The 17,649-nt window shown below is 41.9% G+C and overlaps 2 protein-coding genes across 11 annotated transcripts in view; one reads left to right on the top strand and one right to left on the bottom strand.

Annotated features, from left to right (window-relative positions):
* Nucleotides 1–2,397, bottom strand: part of nampt1 (nicotinamide phosphoribosyltransferase 1) — a 51,658-nt gene extending 49,261 nt beyond the window's left edge. The window contains exon 1 of the mRNA XM_072267927.1: nucleotides 2,089–2,397. Within this exon, the coding sequence (XP_072124028.1) occupies nucleotides 2,089–2,142 (54 nt within the window). The 5' untranslated portion in view covers nucleotides 2,143–2,397. The remainder of the gene's footprint in view (nucleotides 1–2,088) is intronic.
* cdpf1 (cysteine rich DPF motif domain containing 1) overlaps nucleotides 2,070–17,649 on the top strand; it is a 29,565-nt gene continuing 13,985 nt past the window's right edge. The window contains exons 1-3 of one of the 10 annotated variants that reach the window (XM_072267931.1): nucleotides 2,075–2,515; nucleotides 5,446–5,592; nucleotides 11,244–11,420. Coding sequence is in view for 1 of the 10 variants with exons in the window: in XM_072267928.1 (XP_072124029.1) it covers nucleotides 3,602–3,634 (33 nt within the window). In the remaining 9 variants the exon portion in view is untranslated. Of the gene's footprint in view, nucleotides 2,516–3,198; nucleotides 3,635–5,445; nucleotides 5,593–8,740; nucleotides 8,912–11,243; nucleotides 11,421–14,204; nucleotides 14,408–17,649 lie in introns of those variants that run through there. The other 9 variants (XM_072267930.1, XM_072267935.1, XM_072267936.1 and 6 more) reach the window with 9 other exon arrangements.

The following is a 17,649-nucleotide window of genomic DNA, read 5'->3' on the forward strand; positions in this document are numbered from 1 at the left end:
ACATTCAAAGAACATAAGAAAAACCAGGATTGCTTTACTAGTCAGTAAAAATCATTGCCTATTTGATCTTGGCCATAACCCTGAACATTCCTAAGACTAGAAATATCTCTCAGCCTTGAATGAATTATGACTTATAAAGAAAAACATGATAAGTGTTTAGCAGTAGGCTCTGTTGTTTTTGAAGTGAGTTTATATAGAAATTGTGGTATAAATTGGCTTGTCAGCAAAACTTGATAAGCCTGGGTGCCATTCCAGTGACATGTCAAATACTGAGTGTTCCCATCATCTTCTTTGAGTACTTGATATACACTGAACAAAACATGAAAAAAACTTCACCACCACCGACACTTCATATTCAGCTAACACTAGAACCGACCAAACAGAGTTCTGCTTGAATTTGCCGACCTGCAATACTCTGACCTTCTCTGCTGCAAATATTTCATAGAAATTGTTTAATTTGTACAGTTTCCTTGATTCTGAAATGCTTTAGGAGTAAAACACACAGCTTTCTTCCATTTATGGCAATTCCTCTGCCAAGTCTTAACACAAAATAGCAGTCAATACAAAAGAAAACTCTGAAGTATTACGTTCAGCAATAAACAGGATCTTCTGAAAACTATCTCCAAGAACTGTACTTTAATCCTGTTGTAAGTTTATATTGCTTTCATTTAATAGCAAGTATTATAAAACCCCCAAGAGTTATAGGCAGCATCAGAAATCAATCACTGAATCTTCAGGATAGATTAGGGTTGTGAAATAATTTCAACCAAATTATGCTTTCAAACACTGGTCAAGTTTTCCAGCATTTTAAATAAAAAACTGATCTTTACAGAAACTAAGCGATAAGTGAACTTTAGTACTCATGAATTTAGTACATGGTTAAAATATGGAATCTTGTAATACAGATTTTAAAACAACAAATAATGCTCTTCAGAAGGGTTTGAATTGTCAGTGCAGCTCTGAAAGAAAATATTGTGTTTGCCATTGGACTATGATGATATATCACCCATATTAAGCAACTGATGAAAAAGGTACATGAAATTCGCAAAACGCATTATTTTCACAGTTTTATATTTTACTATAGCGAGACTCACAGGTGGTTTTAATTTTTTAATGGCTCATGGAAATCAATAGTATTAACTGAATTAACATTCTTTTTAATGGATTAGAAAAATGTTCTAAATTGTAAAAGATATATTTCAAACCAAACTCAATGCTGTCATAAACTGCACCGATAATAATTAACGATTAGGTCATTTACTTTCGCTATATAAAGCAGAGAAATACTGCCTCCTCATGGTAACTGAATCTTAATTAGTCGACATTGTAGTTCGAATAAAATCTAACACAATCATATACAAAACAAAAATTATCGGAGGATAAAGAGCAATTGAAAAGTTATCATACTTTACATTTCTTTTACTCCAATTCACAAAGACAATGATAAAAAGGGACATCATTTCCAATTACTAATGCAATTACTGGAATTGAGCTCTCAAACCACAAGTTGCCTAATCCATTCCAGCGAAATAGTCCACTCGGCTAAACTTTGTTTTCAGTCATACAATTCGGGACCTCATGTGCTACACATTTGCTCCCACCACCACCCACCTAAAATTGGCAATATCAACGGATACGAGACGCCTTTTTCGGGGGATTGAACATATTCTGTTGTTCGAGATTTTTCAGCATTGGCAAAATCTCTCACGTCGACAGAGGTTTCAGTTTTGATTTCCCAGATCAGGCGAACAGCGGACGTGATGTAACCCGTACACCGAAAAGCTTCAATGAATTCAGGCGGTATTTTGCCGCCGTTCTACTACCATTCTAACTGGGACACCGACAGATACAGGCGGGCAGTTCTCCCCGTGTCTGTCCGTCCCTGGGGCAACGAGGCGAGGCCTAGGTCCTCCGGATACTTGATCTCTCATAAGCAGCGTGTGTATGTGGGGGAGGAGGGCGGGGGGTAGGGAAGCGCCTGACCCATTATGATTTAACCTTTCCGAACGCGGCCTACGGTGAGAGTTCACCGACACACCTGCAGCGCGCCGTCCCCGGAGCCGGTGGGAGCAACCTCTCGGCGCCTACCTTGTACGAATCAGTGGCCAGCAGGATGTTAAAATCGCCGTTCTGGCCGTCCATCTTAAGCCAGGCAGCGAGGCTGTCCGCTCCGCTCGGGTGAAGAACTGGGGAGAGCAGAGCGTGGATGAGCCGACGTCGCCACCACTTCACGCTGCTGCCTCGAGTAGCCCAGCATCGGCTGCGTGCTCCTCCAAGCGAGCCAGGGGCAGAGGGCTGAGAGGCGGGGCCACACGCGAGAGCGTGCCTAATTACCGCGAGATAGCGGTTACCCGATCTCACCAGCCGCGAGACATCACGCTCAACCAGGAACGGCTGTGATGTTACGGGAGAGGGGCGCGTCACCGCGCACCCCAACTCTCGCGAGGGTGTAGGATGACGTGAGGACAAGCAGCGCCGACGGCTTCTGTTCTGTGGTGGTTGTGGCGTGTTGGAGGTAGGATGGTGATCCGGGGGGGGAGAGAGCGGCCGAGTCAACTCTCGTACCGACAGATGCGGGAAGGTCAGGCTGTGTCTGTCGGCTGTCACGTCGAAAGCCCAGCACCCTTTGTGCTTACGATGAGTGAACGGCACTGAAGGGTTAACGGCAGAACCTCCTCCCGGGAGGTGGGAATTTGAATTTCCAGACGGATTGAGAAGTAGGAGTAGATACTTCAACAGTATATTATTTCATAAACTCACTTTCAAGGTTCAAAGTAAAGTTGTCAAAGTACAAAGCTGCAGAAAGTTGTAAAATTAGTCAGCTCCATTAACACCGAAGGCATCTTCAAGGAGGCGTGCCTCAGAAAGGCGATAGCATTATTAAGGACCCCCATCAGTGAGGATATGCCCTCTTCCCATTGTTACCGTCAGGAAGGAGGTACAGAAGTCCACAAGTCAAAACAAAAATGGGAAACGGATCTGAATATTAATATTGATTAAACAAATTGGTCAAGACTGTGTCTTGACAGTATGACAAATACAATAAACCTTCAACTTAGATTAGTACAATATAATTTTTTACACCAATTATATATTACACCGCAAAAAATAAACATTAAATTCAAACTTATCTGATCAATGCTTTCGGTGTAATCAAGAAATTAGTTCTTTCTTACATTCTATTTGGTCTTGTTCCAAAATTCAACCTTTTTGGATAAATTTAAGAGTTTTATTGGAACAAATTACTGGAACGCAACTTCCACATAACCCTATATTATTTCTATTAGGTGATATTGAAGGGATAAAACCGAAACTTAAACTGAATAAATATCAGAAAGAATTTATAAAAATTGCATTGGCATTAGCCAAGAATGTCCATACCGATTCGTTACTCGGTCGGAGAAAACACTCAGAGGCCACGTTTTTGCTCCATCAATTCTTTACCTAATTCGATCCGAGGAGAGGTAACCACCATACGCATCTGGCAATCAACTCTGCCTAGCACGAGTACAAGATTACATTTATATCCAAAAAAAAGTTTCAGTTAGCACCTGTTTCACCTGTCCACGCTTATGGCGGTTTTGTAGTTAGCAATTTCATCATGGTCACAACAGCTTCACGTGCAGAGGTACAGGTCAGTAAACGCTTCTGTTCTAAGAGATGAGCATGCAGTTGCAGTATCCTAACCGTGCCCGGTTCTGTTGTCTGTCTGTATCTTGTTTTACGGCGGTTGGCATCCAGTTTAATAGTTCCCGCCCCTGCTATATTTTCCAGGTCACATACGCCACTTAACCCTTCCTATCCTGTAGTCTAACCCCCTTTTCACTTACACAAGAAGGCTATAGCAGTTACTTGGAAATCGGATTCATATTTAAGTATGGATCGTTGGAATAATGAAATTTCTAGTTGTATTCCACGCAAAAAAATTACTTATAATTTAAGAGATAAATATGATACATTTTTGAACATCTGGCGCCCATATTTACAAAAGATAGGATGGCATATTTAGTTGCTCCGATGATAAAGATGTTGGTCCCTTGGGGAAAGTAATAAATAAATATACTAAATTTATTTTGAATCCCATAGAGATGTGGAAACTTTCCAATATCCAGGCAGTTCTTCTTTCTTTTTTTCCTTTTTTCAGGTAGGCGTATATATGGGGGGGGGGGGAAGGTTAATGGGGCGGAGGATAGATATCATTCTATGTAATCATTTCGAAAACTCAATAAAAATTATATTAAAAAAAAAGAAGCTTGAAGACACACACTCAGTGTTTCAGGAGCAGCTTCTTCCCTTCTGCCATCCTATTTCTAAATGGACATTGGAACCCATAAACTCTACCTCACCTTTTTATTTCTATTTTTGCGCTACTATTCTTAATTTAACTATTTAATGTACATATATGCTTTGATTTATTTTCTATATTTATTATGTATTGCATTATACTGCTTCTGCTAAGTTAACACATTTCACAATATATGCTGGTGATTTTAAAACAAATTCTGATTCATGTAGCTAACCATATACTACCCGTTTTTTCTTGCAAACATTCATAGTAAATAGAAAGAAACACAGTGAAACCCGCACATGATAGACACACAAATAACTAATGTGCAAAAGACAAACTGTAAAAACAATAAGAAAAGAAATAATAAATAAACTATAAATATTGAGAACGTGAGTTGTAGAGTATTTAGAAGTGAATCAATGGTTTGTTGAATCAGTTCAGTGTTGGGTGAGTGAAATTATCCCCTGATTGTTGCGGGGTATTTTGGGTATTTGATCCACCACAATATTCTGCGTGGGAATTTAAACTGGAGGTGGCAGTGTTTTTTTTTTATGAGGTTGAGTTGCGAGCTCAACACGGATGGAGAGCGCGCTCGGGAGTGGTCCGTCACTGGATCGAACGCGGGAATAATTGTATCGAAAGGACAGGCAGGTAGGCAGAGGGTGTGGCATGGCTCTGTCGGTTAAAAACATCAAACCAAATCCTTAGAAAGAGGTGACATAAGACTGGAAGATGTAGAATCCTTGAGTGTAGAGTTAAGAAACTGCAAGGGTAAAAAGATCCTGGTAGTTATATACAGGCCTCTGAACAGCAGCCTGTAATTTGTGGGTTACAAATTACAATGAAAGATAGAAAAGGCTCATCTAAAGGCAATGTTACGATAGTCATCAGGGTTTCAATATGCAGGTAGATTGGGAAAATCAGGTTGGTGCTGGGTCCCAAGAGAGAATTTAGTGCCTACAAGATGGCTTTTTAGAGTAGCTTGTGGTTGGGCCCACTAGGGGATCAGTTATGCTGAATTCGTTGTGAGTCATGAATCAGATTTGATTAGGGAGCTTAAGGTAAAGAAATTGTAAAGAAGCAGTGATCATAATATGGTAGAATTCACCCTGCAGTTTGGGACGGAGAAGCTAAAGACAGATGTGTCTGTATTACAGTGGAATAAAGGGAAACAGAGGCATGAGAGAGGAGCTGGCCAAAGTTGGATGGAATAGGACGCGAGCAAAGCTGAAGGCAGAGCAGCAATGGCTGGCATCATCCCAAAGAAGAAGTAGTATATAGGCAAGATGATGCAACTGTGGCTGGTAAGGGAAGTCAAAGCCAACATAAAAATAAAAGAGAGCACATATAATAGATCATTAATGAGTTGGAAGTTAGGGGATAGGAGACTTAAAAATCACCAGAAGGCAACTAGAAAGCTATAAGGGGGAAAGATGAAATATGAAGGTATGCTAGCCAATAATATCAAAGAGGATACCGAAAGTTTTTCAGATTTATAAAGAGTAAATGAGAGGTGAGAGTAGGTATTGGAGTGCAGAAAATGACGCTGGAAAGGTAGTAATGGGGGTCAAGGAAATGGCGGATGAACTGAATAAGTATTTTGTATTAATCTTCATTGTGGAAGACTAGCAGTATCCCGGAAGTTTGAGTGTGTCAGGGAGCGTAAGTCATAGTCACAGTCATACTTTATTGATCTGGGGGGGGGGGGAATTGGGTTCCGTTACAGTTGCACCATAAGTAATTAAATAGTAATAAACCATAAATAGTTAAATAGTAATATGTAAATTATGCCAGGAAATAAGTCCAGGAGCAGCCTATTGGCTCAGGGTGTCTGACACTCCAAGAGACGAGTTGTAAAGTTTGATGGCCACAGGCAGGAATGACTTCCTATGATGCTCTGTGTTGCATCTCAGTGGAATGAGTCTCTGGCTGAATGTACTCCTGTGCCCAACCAGTACATTATGTAGTGGATGGGAGACATTGTCCAAGATGGCATGCAACTTGGACAGCATCCTCTTTTCAGACACCACCGTCAGAGAGTCCAAATCCATCCCCACAACATCACTGGCCTTATGAATGAGTTTGTTGATTCTGTTGGTGTCTGCTACCCTCAGCCTGCTGCCCCAGCACACAACAGCAAACATGATCGCACTGGCCATCACAGACTCGTAGAACATCCTCAGCATCGTCCGGCAGATGTTAAAGGACCTCAGTCTCCTCAGGAAATAGAGACGGCTCTGACCCTTCTTGTAGACGGCCTCAGTGTTCTTTGACCAGTCCAGTCTATTGTCAATTCGTATCCCCAGGTATTTGTAATCCTCCACCATGTCCACACTGACCCCCTGGATGGAAACAGGGGTCACCGGTACCTTAGCTCTCCTCAGGTCTACCACCAGCTCCTTAGTCTTTTTCACATTAAGCTGCAGATAATTCTGCTCACACCATATGACAAAGTTTCCTACCGTAGCCCTGTATTCGGCATCAGTAAGTGAGTGCTGTTGCTGTTACTAGGGAGAAGATCCTTGGGAGGCTGAAAGGTCTGAAGGTTGGTAAGTCATCTTAACCAGATGGACTACACCCCAGGGTTCTGAAAGAGGTAGCTGAAGAGATTGTGGAAACATTAGTAATGATCTTTCAAGAATCACTAGATTCTGGAATGGTCTGGAGGATTGGAAAATACAAATATCATTCCATTCTTAAGAAAGGAGGGAGGCAGAAGAAAGGAAATTATAGGCTAGTTACCCTGACCTCAGTGGTTGGAAGAGGTTGGAGTCAATTGTTAAGGATGTGGTTTCAGGATACTTGAAGGTACATGATAAAATAGGCCAAAGTCAGCTTGGTTTCTTGAAGGAATTCTTTGAGGAAATAGCAAAGAAGAAACAGTGGGTGCCGTGTACTTGGATTTTCAAAAGGCCTTTCCCAAGGTACCACAAGATAAGAGCCCATTGTATTACAGGAAATATATCAGCATGGATAGAGCGTTGGGAGGAGGCAAAGAGTGGAAATAAAGGAAGCCTTTTCTGATTGGGTGCTGGTGCTTTGTGGTATTCCGCAAGGGTCGGTGTTGGGACCACTTCTTTTTGTGTTGTATGCTAATGAATTGGTTGATGGAATTGATGGCATTGTGGCTGAGATTTTGTGGCCAGGGTGTTGGGACCGGAGGCGAGGGCCAGGCTGGTTCTAGTTTTTAAACTGTTTCTATTGGGTTTCTTCATGGCTCTCTAAGGAGACTAATCTTAAGGTTGTATAAAGTATACTGTACATACTTCGATAATAAATGTACTTTGGACTTTGAAGTTTGCAGACAATATGAAGATGGGTGGCATTGAGGAAGCAGGGAAGCTGCAGAAGGACTTAGACCAGGGGTTCCCAATCTGGGGTAAAAACCCCCCAGTTAATGGTAGGCGTCCATAGCATAAAAATGGTTGGAAACCACAGTCTTAGACGTATTAGGGGAATGGGTAAAGAAGTGGCAAATGGAATATAGAGTCAGGAAGTGTATGGTCATGCACTTTGGTAGAAGGAGTAAATCATAGACTATTTCCTAAACGGGAAGAAAATTCAAATATCCAAGGTGCAATGGGACTTGGGAGTCCTTGTGCAAGATTCCCTGAAGGTTAATTTGCAAATTGAGTATAGAGGTGTGGAAAGCAAATGCAATGTTGGTATTCATTTCAAGAGGACTAGAATGTAAAAGCAAGGATGTAATGGTAAGGCTTTATAAAGCACTAGCAAGGCCTCACTTGGAGTTTTGTGAGCAGTTTTGGGCCCCTTATTTAAGAAAGGATGTGCTGACAGTGGAGAGGGTTCAGACGAGGTTCACGAGAATGATTCTGGAAATGAAAGGTTCATCGTATGAGGAGTGATTGATAGTTTTGGGCTGTTACTTGTTGGAATTTAGAAGAATTGGGGGGGAGGGTAGAATCTCACTGAAACCTATTGAATATTGAAAGGCCTAGTTAGAGTGTTCCAGAGCTGGTGGAGAGCCAATGAACCGGCATCTGCTGATGACCTGTTACAACAGTTGGCAAACTGGAGTGGATCCAAGTCACTCCTCAGTCATGAGTTAGTACGTTTCATTACTAACCTCTCGAAGCACTTCATCACAGTGGATGCAAGTGCTACAAGTGCATTACAACGGCGGTCCCCAACGACCGGGCCGCAAAGCATGTGCTACCGGGCCGCAAGGAAATGATATGATTTGGCGATATGACTCAGCTGCACCCTTCCTCATTCCCTGTCATGCACTATTGAGCTTGAACGCACCTGAGGTCATTACGCACGCGTTATCCATGTCAGCGCGGGAAGAAGATCAACTCCTCGAGCTTGCAAATGACGGCGGGCTGAGAAGTATGTTTGACATTACATCTCTGCCGGCATTCTGCATCAAAGTCAAGGCTAAATATCCTGAGATAGCCACAAAAGCACTGAAAACGTTGCTTTCCTTTCCAGCGTTTTTCTGCGAAGCGGAGTTTTCTGCATTGAATGCGACGAAAACTAAATCGCGGAATAGACTGGACATAAGGAACCCCCTTCGAGAATCGCTGTCTCCCATCACCCCTCGATAGGACCGTCTTGTTGCAGGGAAACAAGCCCAGGGCTCCCACTGATTCAGCGATATTGGTGTGATTTTATATGTTCATATGGAGAAAATATGTGCTGTGTGTTTAATATCCAAATGTTACTTAAAATGTTATGATGCTATTGACTTACTTATATAACCATATAACAATTACAACACGGAAACAGGCCATCTCTGCCCTTCTAGTCCGTGCCGAACGCTACTCTCACTAGTCCCACCAGCCTGCACTCAGCCCATAACCCTCCATTCCTTTCCTGTCCATATACCTATCCAATTTTTCTTTAAATGATAATATCGAACCTGCCTCTACCACTTCTACTGGAAGTTCGTTGAACACTTACTTGAAGCTCCCCTGTCCTCCCATGATAATTGACATCACTATATTCATGCGCGGAAAATATGCGCTGTGTTTAATATTAAATTCGTTAGATAATCCCTTTTAGAAACGAAATTGAGTGTATTAGCCACTTATCACCTATATTCCGGCTGTGATTAACACCCCCCCCCGAACAGAATCACTGAAAATGATTTGTGGGTTTGTGGGGGGGCGGGAATCGGGAATCGGTAGGTCACGCATGTGCACCGGTGCCCGCGCAAGGCTTCATGGTCATTGTAGTCTTTCTCGGGGTAAACTCAACGTATTTGACTGCTACTCTTGTCCGTCGGCAACCCTACCCCCCCCCCCCCCCCGGTCGGCCAGTCTGCAAGAATATTGTCAATATTAAACCGGTCCGCAGTGCGAGAAAGGTTGGGGACCCCTGCATTACAAGACGAAGGCATGCATAAATCAACATACATTATATGTAACTAATGTGCAAAATAAACATTGGTATGGAACATATCTCCTTTACTGTGCAAACATCTATGAATCTGTTTTGAGCACATTGTGATTGAAGTTCTACTATCTGCTAATGTAGGACTGATAAAGGATCTTCACCTTAAACAATGAGTATTCCTTTCCCTCCATAGATGCTGTCTGACTTGCTGATTTCCTCCAGCTCCTTCGTGTGTTGCAAAGAATTCCCTGTGCTTTTTTTTACACCACTTGAATCATGAGTCATACTCCCTCAGGCCTTGCACTCTAAGCTAATTCCTCCGAACCGCTCAGAATCCCCACCTCCATTTATTGAGTATTACTTTGCCTTGTTGTTCACCTACAATGCATAACTTCACAATTCTGTAGTTTGAATTCCTCCTACTACTTCTCTGGACAGACCATCAATACCTTCCTGCATTCCAAAGCTCGCGCTCTCACTGTCAATCATAGCTATTTTTTCTCTCCATAAACTTTTTATCATGCTTCTCATTTATATTTAAACTATTAATATATGCTATTCAAGAAAGGGATTAAATACTGAGCCCTATGAAACACCGTTGAAAACAGTCAACATGTTGAAAAATGGCAATGAACTGTTTCCCTTTGATTTTTGTTCCTGAGATAATTTTGGCTCCAATTTGTCCCTCTTCCTCTTTTCAAATCAGCTTGCTATTTGGACCTAGTCAAAAGGTATGCTACAATCCAGAGACCATATAAAATATATTGCCCTGCAATGTTATCTCCTTAATCCCATCTGGTTGAATTATTTCAAACTGCTTCAAATTGCCCCATTGTTGTCCAGTGGAAACATGAAACCTTCTGGCAGGTGGCACAGTGCTTCATAATCATTAAAGCAAACAAAAAATATTGCATTGTGCAATGACATACACTATAGTCCAGGGATAACAAACCTGACGAAGGGTTCCGACGAAACGTCGAGCGATCTTTTCCACGGATGCTGCCCGACCTGCTGAGTTCCTCCAGCGTGTTGTGAGTGTTGCTTTGACCCCAGCATCTGCAGATTATCTTGTGGTAACAAACCTATGCCTTGTGCACCCAAGATGGCAAGTAAAAATATTTTACTTGCACACATCATGTAGAGCGCTCCTTGATTCTTTAAACCCCATGCATAATAAAAAGATACATGATGATTATCTTTATTGGCAAATGAAGCAGCAAAAGATATTTTACAAACCAAGAACCATGAGATGTTTGGAAGATTAATTTTTGAACCCGTTTTCTAAAATGTTTCCTTTATTTCAGTCTGTCTCTTATATTAATAGTAAAAACAATGAATACATGTAAATAAGCAACAGGATTCATCCTTTTTCTTTAAAAAATGTCCATAATTATTTTACTAATTCATTTAATAATAATCTCTACTCAAAATTACCATGGCTTGCAAGAAAAATTTTAGATTATCGCCAAATTGCAGATAATTCAATCAAAAAGATTCACCACCTCTGCATGAGTCAATCAGCTGGTTCAAAATTGAAAGTAAATTTATTATCAAAATGTGTGTATGACACCACATACTATGATTCATTTTCTTGCAGGCATTCACAGTGGAAGAAGGAGCTATAATAGAATCAATGAAAAACTAGACAGAAAAGTTGACAAACAACCAATTTACAAAAGAATACGAACATTGAAAATAGATAGATAATGCTGAGAACATGTTGGAGAGTCCTTAAAAGTGAGTCCATAGGTTGTGGAATCTGTTCAGCATTGAGGTGAGTGAAGTTCTTCACACTGTTTGAGGAGCCTGATGGTTGAATGGTAATAATTTTTCCTGAACCTGAGTCCTAAGTCTCCTGTACCTCCTTCCCAATGGCAGCAGCACGAAGAGAGTTTGGATGGTGGAGGTCTTTGATGGATGCTGCTTCCTTGTAGATGTGCTCAGTGGTGGGGAGGGTTTTTCCTGCGATGGACTGGGCTATATCCACTACTTTTTATAGGGTTTTCTGTTCTTTGGCATTGGTGTTTCCATACTAGGCCGTGATGCAAGCAGACAGGATTCTCTTCATTATGTATCTATAGAAGTTTACCAAAGTTTTAGGTGAAATGATGAATCTGCATAAACTTCATAGAAAATAGAGGCACTGCCATGCCTCCTTTGCAATGGCATTTACCTGCTGGTCAGTCGTTAGTCAGATGCAACGCTCCCTGAACAGATCTATGCTGCCCAACTAGATGTTTTCCTTCCTCTTGGACAGTCCTTGGGATTGAAGGTGACTTACTTCCACTATGGTTTTCTGGGTTCTGAAAGGGTTAATGACACCAATGTGGGAAACACAAACTTTTCCACACACCAGGCTGAGCAGTTAATTTCTGTGATGGTCTTCTCCTTCTGTAGTAGTGAGAAGGGGGCATGTCCCAGATGGTGAGAGTCCTTAATGATGGATTCTGCTTTCTTGAGGCACTGCCTTTTGAGGAAGGCCTTGATGGTGGGGAGGCTGGTGCCAGTGATGGAGCTGGTTGAGCCTCTGTGTGTTCCTAATGCATGGATTTCAGGTTGTCAAATCATCTTGAATGCTTCTTCTCCATTTTTAATGGTTGTAGGCTTGGGATTTCCAGAAGTCTATGGTTATTTTGTATTTATTTTAGGAGGCTTTGAATTTTTCATGGACGTAGAATTATACACCATATCTAACAAGTTGCTGACTTAGCTAGTCCTATTTGGCTCCTATCACTCTAATCTTTTCCTATCCGTGTGCCTGTTTAAATGCCGCTTCTATGACTTCATCTGGCAGCTTATTGCAATGGATATACACACAATGCCCTGTGTTAAAGGTCCGCTGTAATACTTTCCTCTCATACTTTAAACCTATCCTCTAGTTTTAGACTCTCCAACACTGGGAAAAGACTGTGACTATCCACCCTATCTCTGCTCATCATGGACTTATGAACTTTATCCCATATGTGGCCGATGAGGTTGTAGATTTGTGTCTGAAGCTCTTCACTGCCCAGTTTTAGGATCTTAGTGGAGTACGTATCATCTACACCCAAGGCCCTGTCAGTGTTAATTTGGGACTACATGTATTATATAGCTCACAGATTATGCATAGTGGAAATCTTGAAGCTTAGTTCTTGTTACCACAATTGTTGCAGCACCTGAAGGAATCCAAAGACTGTTAAAATGTGTTACTCAATATGGGATTACTGTAGTGTTCTCTTATCAGTACTTGCACATAACAGTCTCTAATAACTTTTTACTCACCTTCAAAGTAAATCAGAATCAGGTTGGCTATCATTGACGTACTGTATGTCATAAAATTCTTTTGTAGCAATAATTTCATGCAAGCCATAATTACAAAAAGTTACAATGACTAAATAAGTAGTGTGAAAGAAGTATTTCAGTTAGTGTTCATGGACCATTCAGAAATCTGATGGTGGATGGGAAGAAGCTGTTCCTTTGTCATTGAGTATGGGTTTTCACACTGGTATACCTGTGCCCTGAAGGTAGTAATGAAAAGAGGGCATGTCTTGGATGGTGAGTGTCCTTGATGATGGATTCTATCTTCTTCAAGCACCACCTTCTGAAGATCTTCTTGATGGTGGAGTGGCTTGTACCTGTGGGACTGGCTGAGTCTATGACAGTGAAGCTCTTTTGATTCTGTACATTGGAGCCTCCATACAGGTGCTGACGCAACGAATCTCTACCTTGTATCTGTAGAAATTTGCTATAGTCTTTGGTGACATACCAAATCTTCTCAAACTCCTACTGAAGTAGTGGCACTGGAGTGTCTTTGTGATTGCATGAATGTGTTGGGCCCAGGATAGATCTGCTGAGATGCTGATGTCCAGAAATCTGAAGCTACTCACCCTTTCTATCACTGGCTCCTCAATGAGAACTGGTGTGTGTTCCTGACTTCCCATTCCTGAAGTTCACATCAATTCCTTAATCTTGCTGATGTTGAGTGCAAGGTTGGTGGTGTGACTCCACCTAATAAGATAAATCTTTTTCACTCCTGCACATCATCTTGTCATGATCTGAGATTCTGGCAACATGTAAATCAGGAAATTTATGAATGGCGGTTGAGCTGTACCTAGCCACACAGCCATGAGCTTGGAAAGAGTAGAGCAGTGAGCTAAGCATACGTCGTTGACAATCACCTGTGTTGATTTTCAGTGATGGAGGAGATGTTATTTCCAATTTGCATTGACTGTGGTCTCTTAATGCAGAAGTCAAGATTTCAGTTGCGGTGGGAGGTATAGAAGCCCAGGTTTTGAAGCTTCACAGTGCTCAGGACACCATCATGTCCAGAGGGCATGATGGTGTTGATTGCTGAGGTTTAATCGATAAACAACAGCCTGACATGTATATTGCTGTTGTTCAGATGCTCCAAAGCCAAGTGAAGAACCAGTGAGATTGCATCCACTATAGACCTGCTGTGGCAGTAGGCAAATTGCAGTCAGTCCAGGTCCTTGCTCAGGCAAGAATTAATTCTAGCCATGACCAACTTGTCATAGCACTTCATCACAGATGATGTAAGTGCTACTGGGTAATAGCCTTTAAGGCATCTCATCTTGCTCTTCTTGGGCATGTATGATTGAAACCCTTTTGAAACAGATGCAAATCTCAGACTATAGCAGTGAGAGGTTGAACATTCCAGCCATTTGGTCAGCATAGGTTTTCATTACCCTGCCAGGTTTACCATCAGGACCCGACTCCTTGCAAGCGTTCACACTATAGAAGGATGTTCTGACATTGGCCTCCGTAAGTAAGATCACAAAGTCACCAATGTGATAGTTATCATTCATCAAGTTGATTTTTAGCTACTATATCCTGATTAGCCTCACTATCATTTTTATGAAGTACATACAGCTTGGAAGTGAATGTTCTGAGCTACATAAGCCACCTTATTTCATCCTCAATATATTCTTAAATTCATCACACACTAATTCAACATATGTATGTTGGTCTTTTCTGCCAGTTCACTTTTAACCTTATCCTCTTCCACGACCTGTTCTACTTTTAAATGATCACCAGCAAGTCATCTCATTCTCATATAATTTTCTGTCTAAGTGCAGTAGATGCATCTTGAGCTTTTTTACTTCTTCCTGCTGTTCAGGATCTCAAATACTTCATCCAGGTTAAATACAATTACTTACCCATTTAATTTACTCTATGCTTATTATAATTTAGTTTCCTGTAAATTGGTGAGTCTAAACTTGCATTGTCTGTTTGCTTTGGGGAAAACCTCCATTCAGTCACAGGCATGATCCAGCGTTTTCCAACAAGTGTTTCTCAGCTTGTCATTTTACTTCCCTCTGCCCATTCTTGCTTCTCCATTTTAAATATCCTGTGCTTTTATTTTAGTTATTTTAGTGTAATCTGGAGGAATATTTTGATCAAGCTTCTTGCAGCCCTTTGAACTTGTATCTGAATTAGACCTACAATTTCTTATTTTTCTAGTTGGTATTGATTCAGTTAGTTCTATGTATCCCTCGTCTAAGCAGCACTCTTGCTTTTTAGTGTGCCATTTACCCTACTTTGCACTATCATATCTTTCGATATTTAATTTCTCTTGTCTTTCACTGCTTTACAAACCTGGCCTTTTGTTCTTCCTTATTCAAAATCTATTAAATCTATTTTTTTTCCACTCTGCAGAAAGTCATTATTCTGGAGTTGCCATTTGTTTTTTTTTCCCCTCAAATTGTGCCTCTCCGGTAGAGTATTTCAAACAACTTTTGTTTTATATACAGTGGCATGCAAAAGTTTGGGCACCCCGGTCAAAATTTCTGTTACTGTGAATAGCTAAGTGAGTAAAAGATGACCTGATTTCCAAAAGGCATAGAAACATAGAAAATAGGTGCAGGAGTGGGCCATTCGGCCCTTCGAGTCTGCACCGCCATTCAGTATGATCATGGCTGATCATCCAACTCAGAACCCTGTACCTGCTTTCTCTCCATACCCGCTGATCCCTTTAGCCACAAGGGCCATATCTAACTCCCTCTTAAATATAGCCAATGAACTGGCCTCAACTGTTTCCTGTGGCAGAGAATTCCACAGATTCATTGCTCTCTGTATGAAGAAGTTGTTCCTCATCTTGGTCCTAAAAGGCTTACCCTTTATCCTTAAACTGTGACCCCTCATTCTGGACTTCCCCAACATCGGGAACAATCTTCCTGCATCTAGCCTGTCCAATCCCTTTAGAATTTTATATGTTTCAATAAGATCCCCCCTCAATCTTCTAAATTCCAGCGAGTATAAGCCTAGTCGATCCAGTCTTTCATCATATGAAAGTCCTGCCATCCCAGGAATCAATCTGGTGAACCTTCTTTGTACTCCCTCTATGGCAAGAATGTCCTTCCTCAGGTTAGGGGACCAAAACTGCACACAATACTCCAGGTGTGGTCTCACCAAGGCCTTGTACAACTGCAGTAGAACCTCCCTGCTCCTGTACTCGAATCCTCTTGCTATGAATGCTAACATACCATTCGCCTTTTTCACCGCCTGCTGTACCTGCATGCCCACCATCAATGACTGGTATACAATGACACCCAGGTCTCGTTGCATCTCCCCTTTTCCTAATCAGCCACCATTCAGATAATAATCTGTTTTCCTGTTCTTGCCACCAAAGTGGATAACCTCACATTTATCCACATTAAATTGCATCTGCCATGAATTTGCCCACTCACCTAACCTATCTGTGAATAGCACGTTCAGTGAGTTGGACACACCGCAGGTAAAGGCCACACAGGCAGAAAGGGAATGGGTGGCAACTAGACAGCGTAGCAGCAGGCAGGTAGTGCAGGAGTCCCCTGAGGTCATCTCTCTCCTAAACAGATATACTGTTGGGGGAGATGTCTCATCGGGGAAGGCAGCAGCAGCCGAGTTCATGGCACCATGGGTGGCTCTGCGGCACGGGAGGGAAGGAAAAGGAGTGGGAGAGCTATAGTGATAGGGGATTCAATTGTAAGGGGGATAGATAGGCATTTCTGCGGCTGCAAACAAGACTGCAGGAGGGTATGTTGCCTCCCTGGTGCAAGGGTCAAGGGTGTCTCTGAGTGGCTGCAGGACATTCTGGAGTGGGAGGGTGAACAGCCAGTGGTCGTGGTGCACATACGTACCAACGATATAGGTAAAAAATGGATGAGGTCCTACAAGGTGGATTTAGGGGGTTAGGAGATAAACTAAAAAGTAGGACCACAAAGGTAATAATCTCTGGATTACTACCAGTGCCACGTGCTAGTCAGGGTAGAAATAGGAGGATATATCAGATGAATATGTGGCTTGAAAAATGGTGCAAGGGGGACGGATTCAAATTTCTGGGGCAGTGGAACCAGTTCTGGAGGAGGTAGGACCGGTACAAACAGGACAGTCTGCACCTGGGCTGGACTGGAACCAATGTCCAAGGGGGAGCGTTTGCTACTGTTGTTCAGGAGGATTTAAACTAATGTGGCAGAGGGATGGGAACAAGTGCAGAGAGACAGAAGGGTGCAAAATGAGGGTAGAAGCAAGAAGTAGTAAGGTGAAAAGTAAAAGTGGCAGGCAGGCAAATCCAGGGCAAAAATCAAAAAGGGCCACTTTTCAACATAATTGTATAAGGGCTAGGAGTGTTGTAAAAACAAGCCTGAAGGCTTTGTGTGTCAATGCAAGGAGCATTCGTAACAAGGTGGATGAATTGAAAGTGCAGATAGTTATTAATGAATATGATATAGTTGGGATCACAGAGACATGGCTCCAGGGTGACCAAGGATGGGAGCTCAACATTCATGGATATTCAATATTCAGGAGAGATAGACATGAAGGAAAAGGAGGTGGGGTACCATTGCTGGTTAGAGAGGAGATTAACGCAATAGAAAGGAAGGACATTAGCTAGGAGGATAAGGAATCGATATGGGTAGAGCTGCATAACACTAAGGGGCAGAAAACGCTGGTGGGAGTTGTGTACAGGCCACTTAACAGTAGTAGTGAGGTTGGGGATGGCATTAAACAGGAAATTAGAAATGCGT

The sequence above is a fragment of the Mobula birostris genome, chromosome 9 (genome assembly GCF_030028105.1).
Source record: "Mobula birostris isolate sMobBir1 chromosome 9, sMobBir1.hap1, whole genome shotgun sequence".
NCBI lineage: Eukaryota > Metazoa > Chordata > Chondrichthyes > Myliobatiformes > Myliobatidae > Mobula > Mobula birostris.